At 40.6% G+C, this 17,485-nt stretch overlaps 1 protein-coding gene across 8 annotated transcripts in view; it reads right to left on the reverse strand.

Annotated features, from left to right (window-relative positions):
• mcf2l2 (MCF.2 cell line derived transforming sequence-like 2) overlaps positions 1 to 17,485 on the reverse strand; it is a 113,304-nt gene that overhangs the window by 29,583 nt on the left and 66,236 nt on the right. For all 8 annotated transcript variants that reach the window (XM_085399096.1, XM_085399089.1, XM_085399090.1 and 5 more), the window contains exons 22-27: positions 16,195 to 16,275; positions 13,059 to 13,199; positions 11,885 to 11,977; positions 10,303 to 10,381; positions 3,065 to 3,101; positions 2,788 to 2,885 (exon numbers count right to left, since the gene is read on the reverse strand). In XM_085399096.1, coding sequence (XP_085255222.1) covers positions 2,788 to 2,885; positions 3,065 to 3,101; positions 10,303 to 10,381; positions 11,885 to 11,977; positions 13,059 to 13,199; positions 16,195 to 16,275 — 529 coding nt within the window. The remainder of the gene's footprint in view (positions 1 to 2,787; positions 2,886 to 3,064; positions 3,102 to 10,302; positions 10,382 to 11,884; positions 11,978 to 13,058; positions 13,200 to 16,194; positions 16,276 to 17,485) is intronic.

Here is a 17,485-nt window from a genome sequence, read left to right on the forward strand (position 1 = left end):
ACAGAAGAAGGAATAAACAGCACAAGACAGAAACATAAAGAAGTAGGGGAAAGAGAGAATAGAGCAGGAGGTGACAATGGATGCCAGGAGACAGACAGGTTGGTTTTATAATATGCGGGGCGATTGTGGCTCAAGAGTTGTGTGTTCGTCTTGTAATCGGAAGGTTGCCGGTTCGAGCCCCGGCTTGGACAGTCTCTGTCGTTGTGTCCTTGGGCAAGACACTTCATCTACCGCCTACTGGTGATGGCCAGAGGGGCCGATGGCGCAATATGGCAGCCTCGCCTCTGTCAGTCTGCCCCAGGGCAGCTGTGGCTAAAACTGTAGCTGCCTTCACCAGTGTGTGAATGTGAGAGTGAATGAATAGTGGAATTGTAAAGCGCTTTGAGGGGTCTCGAAAAGCACTATATAAATGCAATCCATTATTATTATTATTATAGAGGCCAGCCTCACATTTGAAGGGCGATACCCAAAGCAGCAGCCACTGTCAGCATTCCCTAACCTTTAACTTCCTGCTAGCATTTGGGACTGTGCGAGTGGTAAAGAAAATTCAGTGTGAGAGCATGGCAGGGTGGAGAAAATCCATAAAAAGAAAGCAGAAACAGTGAACACTTACTAAGTTACTGAAACCTACCTTTGAAAAACTGCTGTAGGGCAAACCACACCTTCAGTGGTGTTTTAGGACTTAGGGGATGCTTTTGACATCGGCCCCCACTCACTCCAAGAGTATGTCGACACTATACCAGCTAAATTTGAATTATTCTGTCTATTTGAGGCCTTGTCAGAATCACTCTGATTTTCTTATATCCAGAAGCATAGCTTTCCAAAAACAGTCTCTAGAGGGTTTTAACACTAAAATGTCAGCAATGTCAGACTAAATAACACTAGATCATTTCAAAAGCTGAAGAATGGAGAATGCCTCTCCCACTCAGCTCGGCTAAATGCCAGGAAACACAGGAACGGCTGGCACACTCTCGACTCACCCCCCCAAAAATTCTCTGGAGCTGAAGGGAGGATCCAGAGGTACTCTCGGTATCTGGGAAATCGCAGCTTACGGATTTGAAACACATGCACTTCAGTGAGCAGCACCTTCCTTGCACGAATGTGTTGCCTAGGTCCAGACAAGCCAGACTGTAACGCCAATGCATGACAAAAGTCTTTGTAGAAGCAAGATTTGGCTTTTAGGAGCCAACTTGGTAATGCCTCGAGGGAAAAATGCTGTTTTTTTTAGTTTAAAGTCTCTATCTGAATGAATAGAGAGCCAGAACCTTCAATCAGATCTGATAGAAAGAGCTTCAAAAATGTAATGACTTCACCCTATAATGAGGTTTAATAAGCTTTTCTCCACTGTAAGTTCTAGTTTAACCACTAAAATGCAACGTTCACAAAGGTTTGGCTCCATTAATGGCTCATCTCATAATGATACAGACTTCTATTCAGGCTTCTTTTACTGCCATGCCACTCTATTATAATGAGAAAGTCCCAGTGGGTCAATGGTTGACACAGCTGTTTTAGAGCAAGAAGGTCCTGAGCTCAAACACAGATATGGCCCTTTTCACGTTGACCAAAAAAAGGCAAGGTTAATACTCGAGTTTTTTTTCACAAGCAATAGAATACCAGGCAGCTAAGAAGAGGGAGCTTACAACACTCCAGGATTTACTCAGGGTTAAGAAGCAGACTAAGGAATAGTGCAACACTTTGGCAGACCACTCTGACAAATGATGTGTCTAATCAACGGTAACTGATTGGCGAAGTGGAAAGAGGTGAGTAGAAAGGCACTCAGCTGACAATACTGGCAGGAGGGTAGGACAGGTAGGAGTGGTATGTCTTAAACGACAGTAGAGTAAGATAGTGTCAAACAAACAGAATGAATGAAGGACAACGTGGGACACCATGACAGTTGTGGCTGGCAACAGATTTCCATCACAAGGATAGCTACTGCTAGACTGCATGCAGATCAACAGTCTTTTCAGCAGCATATTTCACAGCCTTGTAAAATTACTGGACCTTTGCTGCATATTTAAAAGTATAATTTGATATATTGATGTTATGCAGCAAACTTTAGATATTAAAGTAATAAAGGGAAACTGAAAAGACAAGATAAGGCGTGATATAAAGGGCATTGTAGAAAGGCTACAGATAAGAAAGTGATAGATAAATAGATAGCAAGGATTAAGGGGTGAGACATGGAAGAACTGATGAAAGACAGAAAAAAGGGGTGTTAAGAGACAAGGTGGCTCCCTGGAATTGGCCATAGGGGATGCTTCCTGTCACCTTAAGTTAGTGTTGGCACACAGACACACAGACACAACTTTGATCAACAACCCTTGCTGATAGACTGCTGATAGCCATACACACTAGAAAGCAGCACAGAGGGCTTTCTCACAGGAGACAGGTACAATTTGAAATTGCACCTGTTATCTTATCCCCTACTGCGGCTGACAGCATTGTATTTGTGTTAGTGCGTGCATCTCTGTGTGAGGAGGCTGTACAGCTTCTCTGTATGCTTTTGACCTAACTGCATGTGGAAAGGTTGTTTTTGGCTAAGAGTCTACATGCAGAAGTACAGCACAGAGATTTAGAGGAGACTATGTGTGCATGAACAGCATGTTAGCATGAGAGGCCATGTGCTGTAACCTTGCCCGTTCTTCCATTTTACAATAACTCCATGGAGACTGCAATCTGAAATCTCAAGGTTCACACATCACCCCATCTACAGTTCATTTTACTCAATTCTGGAAGTAATACGAGATGCTGACTTTTTGGTTAGTTTGGCAAGTGAGCTCTCACCTCTCTTCTGCCTCATATTAGGGCTGGGGTTGGACCTCCTGAAGCCTGACTCTGGGCTTGATGAATCAGAGTGTTTCAGTGCCATCTTCCGCACATTCCTATTGAGAGTAGACAGATCAGTGAGAAACTGAAATAACTAAGATTTCCACTTGTCATTTCCATCCCTGTTCTGAGAGCAGATTTTTTCAGATTCAGAGAGAAGGTTTCAGATTTTCTGCAACTTGGTCATCATGGTTGCTGATTAATTTCTAATTTGTGTGATTCTCTGTTTCCTCACCTCATAGGGGCCCCATAGATGTTGAGCTGGCTGGCTTCTGTGAATGTAAGAGAAACAGAAAATTACTGATGGTCAAACTGGAGCACCGTGAGGTTTAAAACAAGGATTTGCTGCTGGAATCGCTACCTTTGAGCAAGGCATCTGGCCCCAAACATTGCTCAAAGCTACTTTGCTCATCGGTACGTGAGGGATTTTGACTTGGTTTAGTAAATGAGTAAAATATGATTGGTAAATGGAATAGGAGGAATTGGCTTGGATAGCATTTCCATAAAATATTCTGCTACTCTAAGGTCGCCATTTTTGTTTTCCCTTTTGAGAAAAAAGCTGCTGAATTCATTAAAACTCTGCTTATTAACGAAATTGCTCAGTTTTGCCATCTTAACTGTTAGAAGCAGTCGATGTTTCCTTCTTCCTGCTGTCCAGAGCAGAGGCAGCATTTCATTATTTTTCTCTTAGCAAATATTTTCTTCGGTACCACACTGTGGATTTTGTATGTCATGCAGGCCTTGAGGTGGCTTCTGTGTCTTGTTTGTAATCCTCCACTGGTGTCTGGTCCTATTGAATCTGTGTCCTGCACTGTACTGAATACATGGCGGCAGAAGAACTACAACAGTACAAGTCCTCTTTACACAAGTCAAGAGATGATATCAGAAAGACCAAACAGAAAAGAACAAGACAGAAGAAGATACAAAACACCATCTAGTTTTCTGAAAAACTATAAAAAATCAAGGTTTCAAGCTTTACTTCCAGTGCCTATCCTTTAGAGCCATGCTGCTGGCATCTTTTACAACTGGAAGCTTTTATTCTATAATTCATGAGTTATTTCAATGCTTAAATTCTCCCAGAATGCTGTGTCAACTCTATAAGCTGCTTTTACTGGACTGATATCCTGAAATCCTGCTCGGGCTCTATAAAGAAAGAAAAATCCAAACACTTAAGTTCCTGGAATGCAGCTTCAGACATCACCTACATCTAATCAACAGACTTCATAAATGCAACGTTAACAATTCTGGCCTGCCACAAGAATCCTGCTCTGAGGCAGGAAGTCTCTAGAGAAGCATCTAGTAACATAACTGTACACAAGAGGTGCTGCCTTGGCCAAATGGATAGCTCACATAAGTGAAATACCAAGCTCTGTGAATGATCTGGCTTGTTACCTCTTATACCAAGCAACCAATGAGCCTGTCGGAGAAGTGCAGACTCAGCATAGCACCGAATATTGTACTCAGCAAAAAGCATCTATTTTTTCATCATGGACAAAGTGATGTTTTATTCATAAAGGCTAGTCATATTGTGCGTAGACAGTCTGAGAAGAGAGCAGCAGCAGCAGCAAGAGTTTAAATGAGGAGTAACACCATGCATATGGCAAAGTTTATAATGTGATGCACACTCCATCCTCCATGTTTATCATTCATCTAGACAAGGGGTCGGCAACCTGCGGCTCTTTAGTCCTTATACTGCGGCTCCACGTGGTTTGGAAAAAAATTATAAGTATTTAACTGAAGTGTATTTCATTTGTGTTAGTTCTTTTTAACTTGTAGTTCTAAATTGGAAGATTATTGTGATCTTGAAATATAAAAATAAAACTATGTTATTATTTTTCATCGCTCAAAATAAGCGTCACACTCACAGAAACCATACCTGCCGAAATGCCGTGCAGACTTTCAACCCCAGGCAGGCCAAGTGGTAAAAACAAACACCGCTCACGCCTCTGCAGGCGCTGTGCGCAGACGGTCAGGAACAGAAGTCCCATTGTCAACATACCACCTGACGATGTTTACATGAACATGCTTTTTTTCTTTATTGGCTACTTTTCACACATGGTTGCTGTAGCCATACAGCCAGCTGTAGTTTTGCAGCTCGCAGCCCGACACACACCAACACAACAGCAGAGAGAGCACAGAATTTAAGCCGGTGAGGCTTGATTGCAGATGTCCACCTCCCCTGCAGCGGCACTGCAGACCACGCCCTGCCACACACATTAACCACGTAAAATAAATGTTTATGCAGATATTTTGCAAATACTTATTTTTCATTTTTTAGCAGCATAGTGCTTTTTTCCAATTATTTTTAAAATTCAGATCAAGGCTCCGCTACAGGCTGCAAAATCCCAAAGGTGACATAAGGATGACGGCTCACTACAGTTTTTGTTTCCTTTTTGTTATATTTTTAGTTTAGTTCAGAATGTGTTCATTCCATAAATAAAATGTTATTTTCTCTGTAGCACTTAATGTATTTCATAAGCAAAACACTTTAGTTGTTTATACAAAGCAAAACAGTGTTATCTTTATTTTAGATGTCAAAAAGTATTTGCGGCTCCCAGTGTTTTCTTTTCCATGGAAACTGGGTCCAAATGGCTCTTTGGGTGTTAAAGGTTGCTGACCCCTGATCTAGACGAATATAGGGTAAGATACATACTGAGATAATTCCAGCGGTACAAAAACTTTGTTTAACCATACTTATAATTCGGCTGCCATTTTCTAAAATAAAGACATTCTTTTAATCACTAATCACAGTTGCTTCCAATGAGCCGTTTTGCTAGGACCACTTTAGTTAAAAGACGATTGTTTTCTTCAGAAGCTCAGGAAGTATTAAATATGCACTATACGCAAACGTCAGAAATGGTGTAAAAGGGAGGAGATGGGTACGTTTGACTTGCAAAGTAGGTTGCAGAGACAACAGCAACTGTGTAATAGCTGGTATATGAGATGTGTAATGGGAAGTTTAAAGGCTATGCTTGAACTAACTAATGGGCACATTGGTTGGTGAGATCAGTCAGTCAAGAATTAGCCATCTTTCTACATCTAAAGCACTTTTGGTTCCTTTGTTCGGTTTTTAGGATCATCATCCTGCTAAATACTGTTCCATTAGATGCCACACCATAAGAGACCTAAAAACCTGTGAGATAACACAGTGGTATGACTTGGTCTGTTTGTATAGGCTAACCCCTATATGTTGTGCTTATCGGGATGATTTTTTTCTAAATCAGTCCAAAAAATATCCTCACTTCATTTTTACATTTTTTTTCTCGACTACAGTCTGACTTTATGATTTTATTGAGCTTAACCCAGGGTTGGCATGGTGTGCTGACATCTCTGAAATAGTGATCATGAAGCCTTTTCATAGTCATTGACCAGAAGACATGCACTCGCCTCCCTTCTTGCTGTGCAGACAGAAAGACATTTTTCTTCACCAAGTAAATGATTTTCCATCACGACTCATCATGTGAAAGACTTGTGTGCCTTGGTCTCCACAGATTATGTTTGCTTGCATGGAACAGCAGTTCTACTTCCCTCCTTAAGCAAAATTATTTCTACTCTAAACTCTGCTTAGACTTCACTGAGTAAAGTTGACCAAGTAAGCACGACAATATCATTTATTGTAGAATGTACGCACCAAAATATACAATAAAACCTTTCTGTAGTGCATAAAATCCTTCTTGACCTTGGAAATAGATCAAGGGTGAACTTTTAACTTTCCAGTTTTTAACACAGTGGTCATTGCTAGAGTTCAGTTGTCATGGAAATGACTATGAAAGTACATTTTTGCCCTTTAACTGTTGGAAGAAAGTGCCAGAAAAAGCAGGACCTTGAGTTTAAATAATTTTGTCCTAAGATCCTATTTGCCATTATGTGGCCTGATTTAAATGATTTAAATCAGTCACATTATAATCCAGCCCTTCCTCTTCTCGCTCTCCTATCACATCTATTATCTCTCCTCCTTTTCTCTCAAGCACACAGCTGAGATGACTGCTATGCCTCTTCTCCTTCTCGCCACCCTCCTCTCTTCTAACAATTGCCCCTCCTTCCTTTCCATGTTCATCCCTTCAAGCCTCCCTTCATTCCCTCTGAGCTGCCTCTCAACCTCCATCTCCACTCTGAAAATCCCTTTGGACTCTCTCTGCCCATCTCTGTCTCTTTGTCTCTCTCTTCACATCATTCCACCATCTTCCTCTTTTTTTTCTCCCCATCACTTTCCATCTCCTCCCTCCCTTTTTCCTGGACTAATTTCATTCCTTCTCTCTGTCTTTCCTCGCATGGAGTCTGAGGTTTAACTCACAGCGCTGGACCGTCAGAGCCTCCTACAGCCTCTACTCTCCAGGCTTCATGACAGGAATGGTGTGCTATTAGCCAGTCTGCTCACACACAGACACAGGTACACACAGGTTGTCAGCTGGGCAGAGTGTGCAGCTCACATAGTGTGCCTTAGCTGTCAGTCAGGACCACAGAGTAGAACTGTGCAGAACTGACTGGCACAGAAAGGACTGAGGGAGAGAGAGAGGGGTGTGGGTTGCTGTGTGTACGTGTGTTTATGTGGTTTTGTGTTTTCTCATTGTTTGGTGTTGCTTCATATTGATAAAAAATATTTTCAGCACATATTGTTGTCTTGGGGTTTTTATTTTTATTTTTTTGAGTTTATAAAATGTCAGAAAATAGTGCCTAAAGTCAGCTCTTCAAATTATTCTGTCTGAACAAACCACAGAGATCTTTTTATTTATTTATTTTCAAATTATGTAAAGGAGACAAAAGCATTAAATTCTCACACTTGAGCATCTGGAACTGTAGAATATTTAGTACTTTTGCCAAGAGGATGAATTAATTTGAATAAATCAGCCAGTGAAATTGTTAGATATTAAAGGAGAACCACTAATTTTAGATATATCAGTCAATTTATATCATACATTATATAAAGTGCTATCATAATGTTGCTTGTTTGCTATTAAAAGCAAAAGAGAATACAAAAAATAAAGCATAATTTTTCTGATTTACCCTTTAGGATCAACTTCTCTTGCATCTGTTTCCCACATCCATTCCTGCGTCCACTTTTTCATCACACTTTTATATCAAGTTCTGTTCTGACCACTGAACTAATATGAAAAGTAAGCATCAACTTCTGTGTCAAAACGACCAGACTTTGATGCTGATGATTTTTACTGTTCAAACTATACACGAAAGATCCAACAGCAGTCGGATGATCATGAGATACATCAGATTCTCCCTTGAAGAAAAAACTGGACAGACTATCCAAAGACTATCAACGCAAAAGAACTGTACCACTACTGTAACATAATAGCACATAGCAGACTGAAATCAGGGACTTTTTGCCCACATCAACACAATGTTCACCTACCAGCTGACTTACCCACTACTGCTACTAACTACTTTTTTTTTCTCTTTTCCAAAATATAATTCAGATTGAAGATTGGCCACTTTGCCACACTGGAACAGTTCCAGTGCTCATTTCATGGGCCCACAGGGACAGAAAATGGGCTTCCACAGAATAATCTTACAATAGCTGCTGCTGTCTCGAGGTGTGCTAAAAGGTGACTTTGAAGAGGAGATCAGCCAAATTAAAATGAGGACAGGATTTTTTGATTTTGATTTAAGAAGTACCAGAACCTAGATTGCAATTTGTATGCTATACAACATTTTTTAGCGGCTCTGGACATGGTTATTTGAGGTTTGATGATATATTAATGTCTTCGATGGAATTCCATCTACTAAGCAATCTAACATGATTAGAAACAAAAAGAAGCGCTCGATAGCAAATAAAAAAACTGATGACATAAATCATTTTTCTGACAGCCTTCATTAATGACACAGTGTGTTAAAAAATGGAGAGCAAGGCAAATATGTCCCTTGAAAAAAAAAAAAGTTAATCAAACCAACAGGTACCCCTATCATAGAAGCCAGTATACAGAACTATAATTGTTCATGTTTTTATAGAGGATTGAACTTCATGCTGACTAAATGATCTGGGTCATTTAGTCAGCATGCAGTGTGAATGTTTGGGACAGCTGTGCTCTACATTCTTCATCAGTTCAGTTCTTCATCATTGTATAAAATCAAAAAACAGCTTGTTGTAAAATTGATATAGAAGCAAGCCACTGCTTGTTTCATGTAAGTCGTATAAAAACAGACAAAATTATATTGCCTGCTTCGAACTACATGTAAGTTTTATGTCAGGTCAGAACCTAAATAAAGGTTTAAAACTACAGAAGACTTAAGTCAAAAACAATGCTTGATCCTTTAAGGACAGTACTCAGCTGTTTGAATACAAGGTGCTGTAGCAGCTAAAGCTTGTCATGGTGTATTAATGCAGTGTACTCGTAGAACGGCTACATGTCACCAAGGCTAACACAGAGGGACAGATAACTGTCACGGTCCCCGTGTCTCTCTGGTTGGCCCACGCTGGCTACAGGTTTTGTTGTTGTTAGTTTTAGTTTTTTGTCTCTCCTCCTCCTCTCTGCCTGGGTGGAGCTCATTACGGGCTCTCACTCTTGGCCCACGCACCCCTGTGGATGGTGTCCACCTGCGGCTGATCTGGCTGATTTCCCCAGCTGCTATTTAAGGCAGTGGCACAGAGCAGCTCACCGCTGGAACGTCGAACCACCTGAGTTCGTGCTCGCGGCATATTCAAAGAAGAATCGCTTACACGTGTTTTATGTTGTGGAACTAACCTTTGACCTTCTGTCTGTAGATTCTGGACCGAATCACCGGACCTGTCCAAGTGGGGCAGTGTGTGGAGTGTTGGAGCGAGTGCGGCTGAAGAGGAGTGCGTGTGTGCGGAGGAGCGGTGGCGGTGACTGAGTGGAAGAGGAAGCGTGTGTGTGGATTCCCCCCCCCTTCTCTCCCTGGAGCCCTGGACCCCCTCCCAACTCACTGTACATATATTTTGCACTAAGGTGATCCCTATTGTAAATAAATCCCCTTTTGTTTCCTTGAAAGAACTGTCTGCGCGTGGGTCCGTTCAGTAGCCATGACAATAACCATTCACTCTCACATGCACACCTATGAGCAGTTTAGAAACACCAACAAGCATTTCTTTGGACTGTGGGAGGACACGGGGAGAACATGCAAGCTCCACACATCTTCTTGCTTTGATGTGGATTTTCTTTTGATGTCATTTTATATATTTAAGTTCTAATAAATATATTCAAGGTCTGAGTTTCATTCATTCGTTAGAATGTGTGCATCAATGCACGAGGTACCATGAAGACGTTAAAAAAAATAACAATGGCACAACAGCAGAATGTGTGAGTGTAAACGTTTTCACGCTAAAACCAAAAAGTTATGATTTAACTAATCTAACAGATGCTAACAGGTGAACTTATCCGAGCAGAGAGGAAACTTCATCCTTCACCTGCTGGGACTGAAGTGTGATCCTGTGAAAGATGAGGTAACACAGACGAACAGAATTATTCTCAGATGAAAAGGTGTGTGTGTGTGTGTACATACCTCTGCATGCTTCCAGCTGGCCTGTAAGAACTTTCCGAATCTCTGACACCCACATATTTTTCACATCCATGGAAGGAGCCTAGGGAGGAATAAATACATACATAGATACACACAAAGATAAATCAAGCACATATACACAACAAAAGCATCTTAACATTAATGCTGAGTGAGAAACTGATTGGAGAGGTGTGTGGTGCAACACTGCCCCCAAGAGCACACCTTGTGTATCATGGATTTCTTCCAGGAAGAATATTTCACTGAAATTACATCAGGGGGTCACATTAAGCAATAAATTAGACACATTATGCTTTATATGAATTCATTGCCATAAGGATATCATTTTCCAGTTCTTATATGCATGAATGTACAGACTTCTAAAAAGCAGTCACAAACATATTTAGCAGTTTCATAAATACCCTAGCCTCCGTCATTATTATCTACAATGTGTCTGTGAAGGTTCTCAGTCATCCAGGTCATCGTAGTCAAAGGAGCTTGGAAAGAAAAGTGTCTGGACTTCTTTAAGTTGCTTGAAGACGTTTCACCTCTCATCCGAGAAGCTTCTTCAGTTCTAAGGTCAAATGGTGGGGAGTCCCAGATATAAACCTAGTGGGAGTAACCCCCACAGAGGGACAAAAGGACCCCCTGATGATCCTCTAATCGCCTGAGCCAAGGTGTGAAACTGGGTGTGGGTCCCAATCAGCCAGAGTTTCGGGTGTGTTCATTGTGAAACCTGGCCCCACCTTATCATGCGAATTCCTGAGGTCAGATGGCCCAGGATGTGAGTGGGCGTTAAGGCGTCTGGGAAGGGAACTCAAAACTGGATTATAGATGGCAGAGAGTTGGTGTCGTAAACCCCCGCCTCTGTTCAAAGATGGTCGCTCACAGTGGACATAGATGGCTTCTTTCACTCCTCTTTCAAACCATCTGTCCTCTCTGTCCAAAATGTGAACATTGGCATCCTCGAAAGAGTGTCCTTTATCCTTAAGATGCAGATGGACTGCTGAGTCTTGTCCTGTGGAGGTGGCTCTTCTGTGTTGTGCCATGCGCTTGTGAAGTGGCTGTTTGGTCTCTCCAATGTAGAGGTCTGAGCATTCCTCGCTGCACTGTACAGCATACACCACATTGTTAAGTTTGTGTTTTGGCGTTTTGTCTTTCGGGTGAACCAGTTTCTGTCTGAGCGTGTTGCTGGTATTTCAGACCCAGCAACATGAAAGTAACTTCCAAGCTTAGAAAAAAGTCCCGCAACCAGCTGCCAAGAAACTGTTTAGGTTGTGACATGATTAATGGTTTCAGGAAGCAGAAGAAACCAAAAATTGTTGTTTTTATTTACTAAAAGAATGGCCTAATACAGTTTAAGAGGACTGAATTTTGAAGGCTCCTGTTGACCGAATAGCTAATAAACAAAAGAAATGTGACAAGAGACCAGAAGTAGATGTTTTTAGTAAAATCAGAAATAAAAAGGTAGAAATGTAGTACTGCTCCAAATAAATAAAGTGAGCTGGGTTCCATCACAGTTTCAGAGGAAAGGGTAAGCTGAATGAATCTGAACATAAAGCAGAAAGGAAAGGTTGCATCAACATACCTGGATGATGTAAACTTCCTCTCTGCCGTTGTACCAAACCTCAAACTTTTTGCTGTCACCTTTGACATTCTCTGTGATCCCCACAGAACTCATCTGAACAGAAACAGGACACAGACACTGAGATTCAGTATGTTAGAGATGAACTCTGTCAAGTGATGCACAGAAAAAAAACTCTTTCATTAGCAGTCACACAATAAATACGCATTTTATATGTTATTCGGCACAACGCTCCCAAAGTATAACAGTCACTTAAGGTGATAATTATTTTCCAGGACATTAACAAACCAGAGTCATAAACTAAAGCCATTAAACGTCTCAGGCTAGCAGTATTCCCAAAATATTGCCATGCTATAAAGTAATGTGAATAAGCTTTGAGATTCCTATTTAAATACCAACTGTGAATTTATCATAATAACAAGTAGGGGTATACTAATAATAGTGGTAATCATGAGCTTAACTGCTGACCCCTCTTCACCCACAATACGACAAATGCATTTAGCTGAATTAATCTTATATCTTTAGATAAATTAAACTATTACAGACTTTGAGGCTTAGATGTCCTTTCTACTATCTACAGGACTTCACAGGCAACAAGTCTGTACAACTACTAGTGGATGCCACTGGCTATTTAGCAATATTCAGTTAAAAGGTTTGCTCCCTTAAAAAACAGTAGAATAGCTTCAAATAACCATCATTAAGTCCAAAATGATGTATTTTAATGGTATTAATAGGGTTACTCTATCCTAGTGGTTCTGAAACGTTCTCATTAATGAAATCTGTTTGGTTTTTGTCTGTTTTATAAAACAGCTTTTAATTATTATTTGCATAATTATGTGCATTATCTGGTACTTTTTAAAATTAAGCATCATCTTTATCTGCAATACTTAAAAGGAACTATTGAAGACAAATTAGTTGATGTTCTTCAATAAATAAATAAATAAATAAATAAAAATGCCCCAGTAGTGGATAAATAACAACTATTGGGACCTATTGAACTCTAATCTAGTAGAGTTCAATAGATCCCAATATATCATTTAAATCAGCTTTAAATGAGAAGGTGTTTGATGTCTAATTTCGCTGCAGGCAACTGCAGGTGACAAATAAAGGCTTATTCATTCAAACAAAGTGCAGGCTATGCACACTTAACCCACACACATCCCCATCGTTATCTGACCTTGAGTGAGTGTTTGAAGCTGTAGGACGGGGTCTTTTCATGTCCATCAGTGGTCTCCTCTCGTTTCTTACAGAACAGCAGCATCTTATCATACAGAAAGAGATGCCTCTGCATAGGCTTAAACCTCGCCAGGTCCTTCACCTAAGAGCAGGTAATCTGTCACTTATCACATGCGTAAATAACTGTGTAACATTCAGAAATTAAATGTCAACAAAGACCCATGACAGATGACCCTGTAGCATCACTCATATTGTTATTATTTAAGCAAACAAAAAAATGTTCGAACAAACCTGAATACATCAAAGGCACATGGGATGGGTTTGTATTTAGCTATACATATAAATGTTAATGACTGCATCACTCTAAGCTGTTTACGTTTTGTTTCCATTGTGTCTTGGTTATTAATCATCAACTGATAACATAAACAGCAGAACAGCATTGCGCTATAATGCTTCCAAGGACAAACCTGAATGCTGTGCTGCCTGTTTAAGTTGAAAAAGAGGCAATGAAATTCATGTCCTTCAGTTTAAATATGCTCTTCTTTGCCACGTACCCTTTCTTTCATTCTTTTGCTATGAAATGCTGGTATGTTCTATATCAATAGAGTTTCCTTGCTATCTCTCATCAACAGAGCTTGATCAAATATCTAGATGTGCTTGCATATGGTTTGATATTGTTGGTAAAAATGTGTATAAAAAACTACTGAAACGTATGCCTGTCTTTTCTGGTACACTTCGCTGCAGCCCCCGGGCAGTTGAAGCAAATGGCTGCCCCTTACATTGGTCCTGCCAGAGGACACTTCCTGTTGAAAGGTAGTTCCTCAAACCCTCAATCATGCTTGATCATAGGGGATCATCTGATTGTTTGGATTCCAGCTGCTGTACTATTATAGGGTCTTTACTCCGCAATATAAAGTGCTTTGAGATGGCTGGTTTGTGAACTGGTGCTACATAAATAAAACTGAATAGCCGGTTACAACAGATTTGGCAACCACAGCAGAGCTAAAAAAAAAAAATGGAAATGAGACTCAACCAGAAATTCACTGACTGGAGCAGAACAATATGAGCTGAACACACAAAGTATCAAAGGCACTTGGGATGGGTTTGTATTTAGCTATAGATGTAAATATTAATGACTGCATCACTCCGAGCCACTTTAGCTTCGCTTCCATTGTGTCTCGGTTATTAATCATCAACTGATAACATAAACTGCAAAACAGTATTGCATTATAATGCTTCCAAGGACAAACTTGAATGCTATGATGGTTCTTTATGTTCAAAAAGAGGAAATGAAATACATGTTCTTCATCTTAAATACGCTCGTCCTTTTTTCCAATGATTCGCTATGAAATGCTGGCATGGTTTAGCCCTGAGTTTTGGCCTCCTGCTGGCTGTGCTCTTGCATTCCTTATTTAGCAATTTCTGTATCAATGATAGAGGTGCCTTGCCATTTCTCATCAAGAAAGCGTGATGATCTTCTCTAGATGCGCTTGCTTATGGTTTGGTTGTGCTTTGGACACAACTGATCCGGTTTCCACAAAGTGTTTTAGAGTGATTGTCATAATTTGACACATCAAATTATAGAGCTCCTGTTTCCTCTGAAAAGAAAAAAAAAAGTGATCGAGGTTCTGCAGTAAAGGCCATACACAGCCTTGTTTATGAAAGGTAAACTGTAGCTGCAGATTAATTAAGCCTAGAGACCTGTCAGCAATCATCTGGCAACCTCTGCTTGTGATGGAAAAATGTGTTCCATAAGTGACTGGTAGTTGCTGGCAGTAGGGATGGGTATTGATAAGATTTTCACGATTCCGATTCCATTTTCGATTATGTTTAACGATTCAATTCTTTATCGATTCTCTTATCGATTCTTTTTTAAAAAGGAGAACACTAAGGTCGATTAGCTTAGAACTTTGTTTTATATCTTCTCTTTGAACAAGATAGAAATTTAGGAGTAACATGGCCTTACAAACCCAGCAGTGAGATCTTAAGAGATCCAGCCTACGGCTCTTTAATGGGGTGTCACAGGGTCCCCGGGAAAAAAATTGTAAATGTAAAATAATAAAATAAATATTCTTCTGTTGCAATAACAAAGTATAACATAAATTATTCTGCAGCAATTACACAAGAATATCCAGTAATGTCCCTGCCTACAATTAAACACATTCACTTACCAAAAATCGGGGCATCTGCTGGCAAATGGGTGCAAGCCTTTGACCACAAACTTAGTCACTGCTGGGTGACATTCGTCTATCCTGGCCTGAAAGGAGACGCTACCGGTAGACTGCAGCGAGAACTGCCAGCATCTGAGCCAGCCAGACTCTGTCTGTCTCTCTCAACATGGTCACCTAAATGCACAGTAATGGCAGGTTTGTAATAAGGCAGATCGCGCTAACATAAAATGCACTGTTAGTTGATTATTTACCTGCCGCATTAACGGGAGAGGAAGTGCAAACGTTACCGCTGCTGCTGGGTTGAGATTCACGAGTCCGGAGCGGAATTAAAAACACAACATTCATTTAAGGTTATCGCGTGTTTTGTGAGCAAATGCTTTTGCATACTCGTAGTGTTTCCTCCCTTAAATGAAATATCTACTTTGCAAGTATTGCAAGTTGCCCTGTTGTCATCCGTTCTCGTAAAGTATAACCAAACTTTTGAGCATTTGAGCCGCTTAGGCGCCGTGTTTCCTGCCAGGTAAATGACGCTCAGCAACGTGGTGACGTCATTCGGGGCGACTGGAATCGATAAGGGAATCGTTTGCAAAAATGGCAAACAATTCCAAGGAATTGAAACAGTGAGAACCGGGTCTCAACAAGAACCGGTTTTCGATACCCATCCCTAGTTGGCAGCATAAAATTGTTCACAGCAGCACCCTCTTTGCAACTGTTTTCCACTGGCAACAATCAGCAGTCTCCAGCAACCACTCGACAACCAGTCAGGTAATCTCAGACTGGTCTCCTATTTGCTTTTATTTCACTCTGAAATATGTAAAGCTAAGAAGGATGTATTTATTTTTCTTGCATCTTAATGAATGTAAAGTATCCAGACTTGTTCATTGCGACTAACTAATGTTAAGGTAAACGACAGGACATCCATAGGGCAATATTCAACACTGGTAAAACAGGAGTGTGGGAATTTACTTTGCTGTGGCCTTTCTTGTGGTCAGTCCACACATTGAAGGATCCCTGCATCAGCAGCTTCCCCAGTTCACTCAGATTTCCCTGCAAACATCAAAAGACTGTCAGATCTGTGAAACACATTTTTTTTTGTGGTGGTGGTGGTGGTGGTGGTGGTGGTGGTGGGGGGGGGGGGGGGGGGGGGGGGGGGCATAACTATTCGCAGTAGTAAATGTTTTAATACAGCTTCAGTTCAGTTATGGCACAAAAAGTTGGCAACAAAAGCTCATTATTTAAGCATACTTTTTGTATGAACAGTACAACACTTCCATGTGTTAACAATGATCTGAATGCACATGCTGGCGCTGGTAAGATACCCCCAGTGATATGTAACCCCACCCACACCCAGTCAATCACAACTCATTTAAGGGAAGAAGGAATTTGGATGTTTGCCAGAGCAAACATCTTAGCCCAGATATCATCTATGAGGAGACCTGAATATGGCAGGTCACAAAAGATTCCCATTAAACCTGCTAAAACTTGAAGAGTTATTCTAAACCTAAATTTTGAAAACCTGGGCCCTATTCCAGGAAGCTGGTTTAGAAAACTCAGAGTGAAAAACGATACTCAGGGTTGAGTAACCCCGAACTGTCCAACTCAGAATATTCGGTTTCAGAAAGGCTGATAACAATTAGTTCAGTCAACGCGGAGTTGCTTTAACCCCAAGTTAAGCGCGCGCACAAGGATACATAAAGCCCTGATTAGTGGAGCACAGATTAAGCGAGTCACCATGGAGACAGAGGGAAAGAAGGCGCGGTCAATGTATTTTACAGCGCTTGAGGCCGAAATTCTGATGGCAGCATATGCCGATAACATGCAAATTTTGCGGAAAAAAAGTAACACAGCCTCAGCTGCAAAAGAAAGGGAGCATGCATGGCAAAACATAGCCGACAGAGTCAATGCGTGAGTGTTAATTTAAACATTGATCTAGGGATTTCCACCCATATAACACGTTATTTTATTTTATTTTATTTTATTTTTTAATTTATACATTTTATTTTGTGATGTGATGTGAGCGCAGGTGCAACCCAACAGGCCCCAAACGTTCCTGGCAGCAAGTAAAAATGAAATGTAAAAATATAGTCCAAACAGGTAAGGTGTAATTGTATTATGAGCCATAGTGCTTGGTCTGTTTGTCCGATGTAAACCAATTGCAGTTAGAGGCTACATTAATTTTCTTTCTGTAAGCACTTATTGAAATTATCTGAGCACATTACAAGTACATATTTGCTTACTCTGTATGCTCAAATGTGAC

Source organism: Rhamphochromis longiceps, linkage group LG23, assembly GCF_057381845.1.
Source record: "Rhamphochromis longiceps isolate RC_006_pf linkage group LG23, R_longiceps_female_GT1.1, whole genome shotgun sequence".
In the NCBI taxonomy this organism is placed as follows: Eukaryota; Metazoa; Chordata; class Actinopteri; order Cichliformes; family Cichlidae; genus Rhamphochromis; species Rhamphochromis longiceps.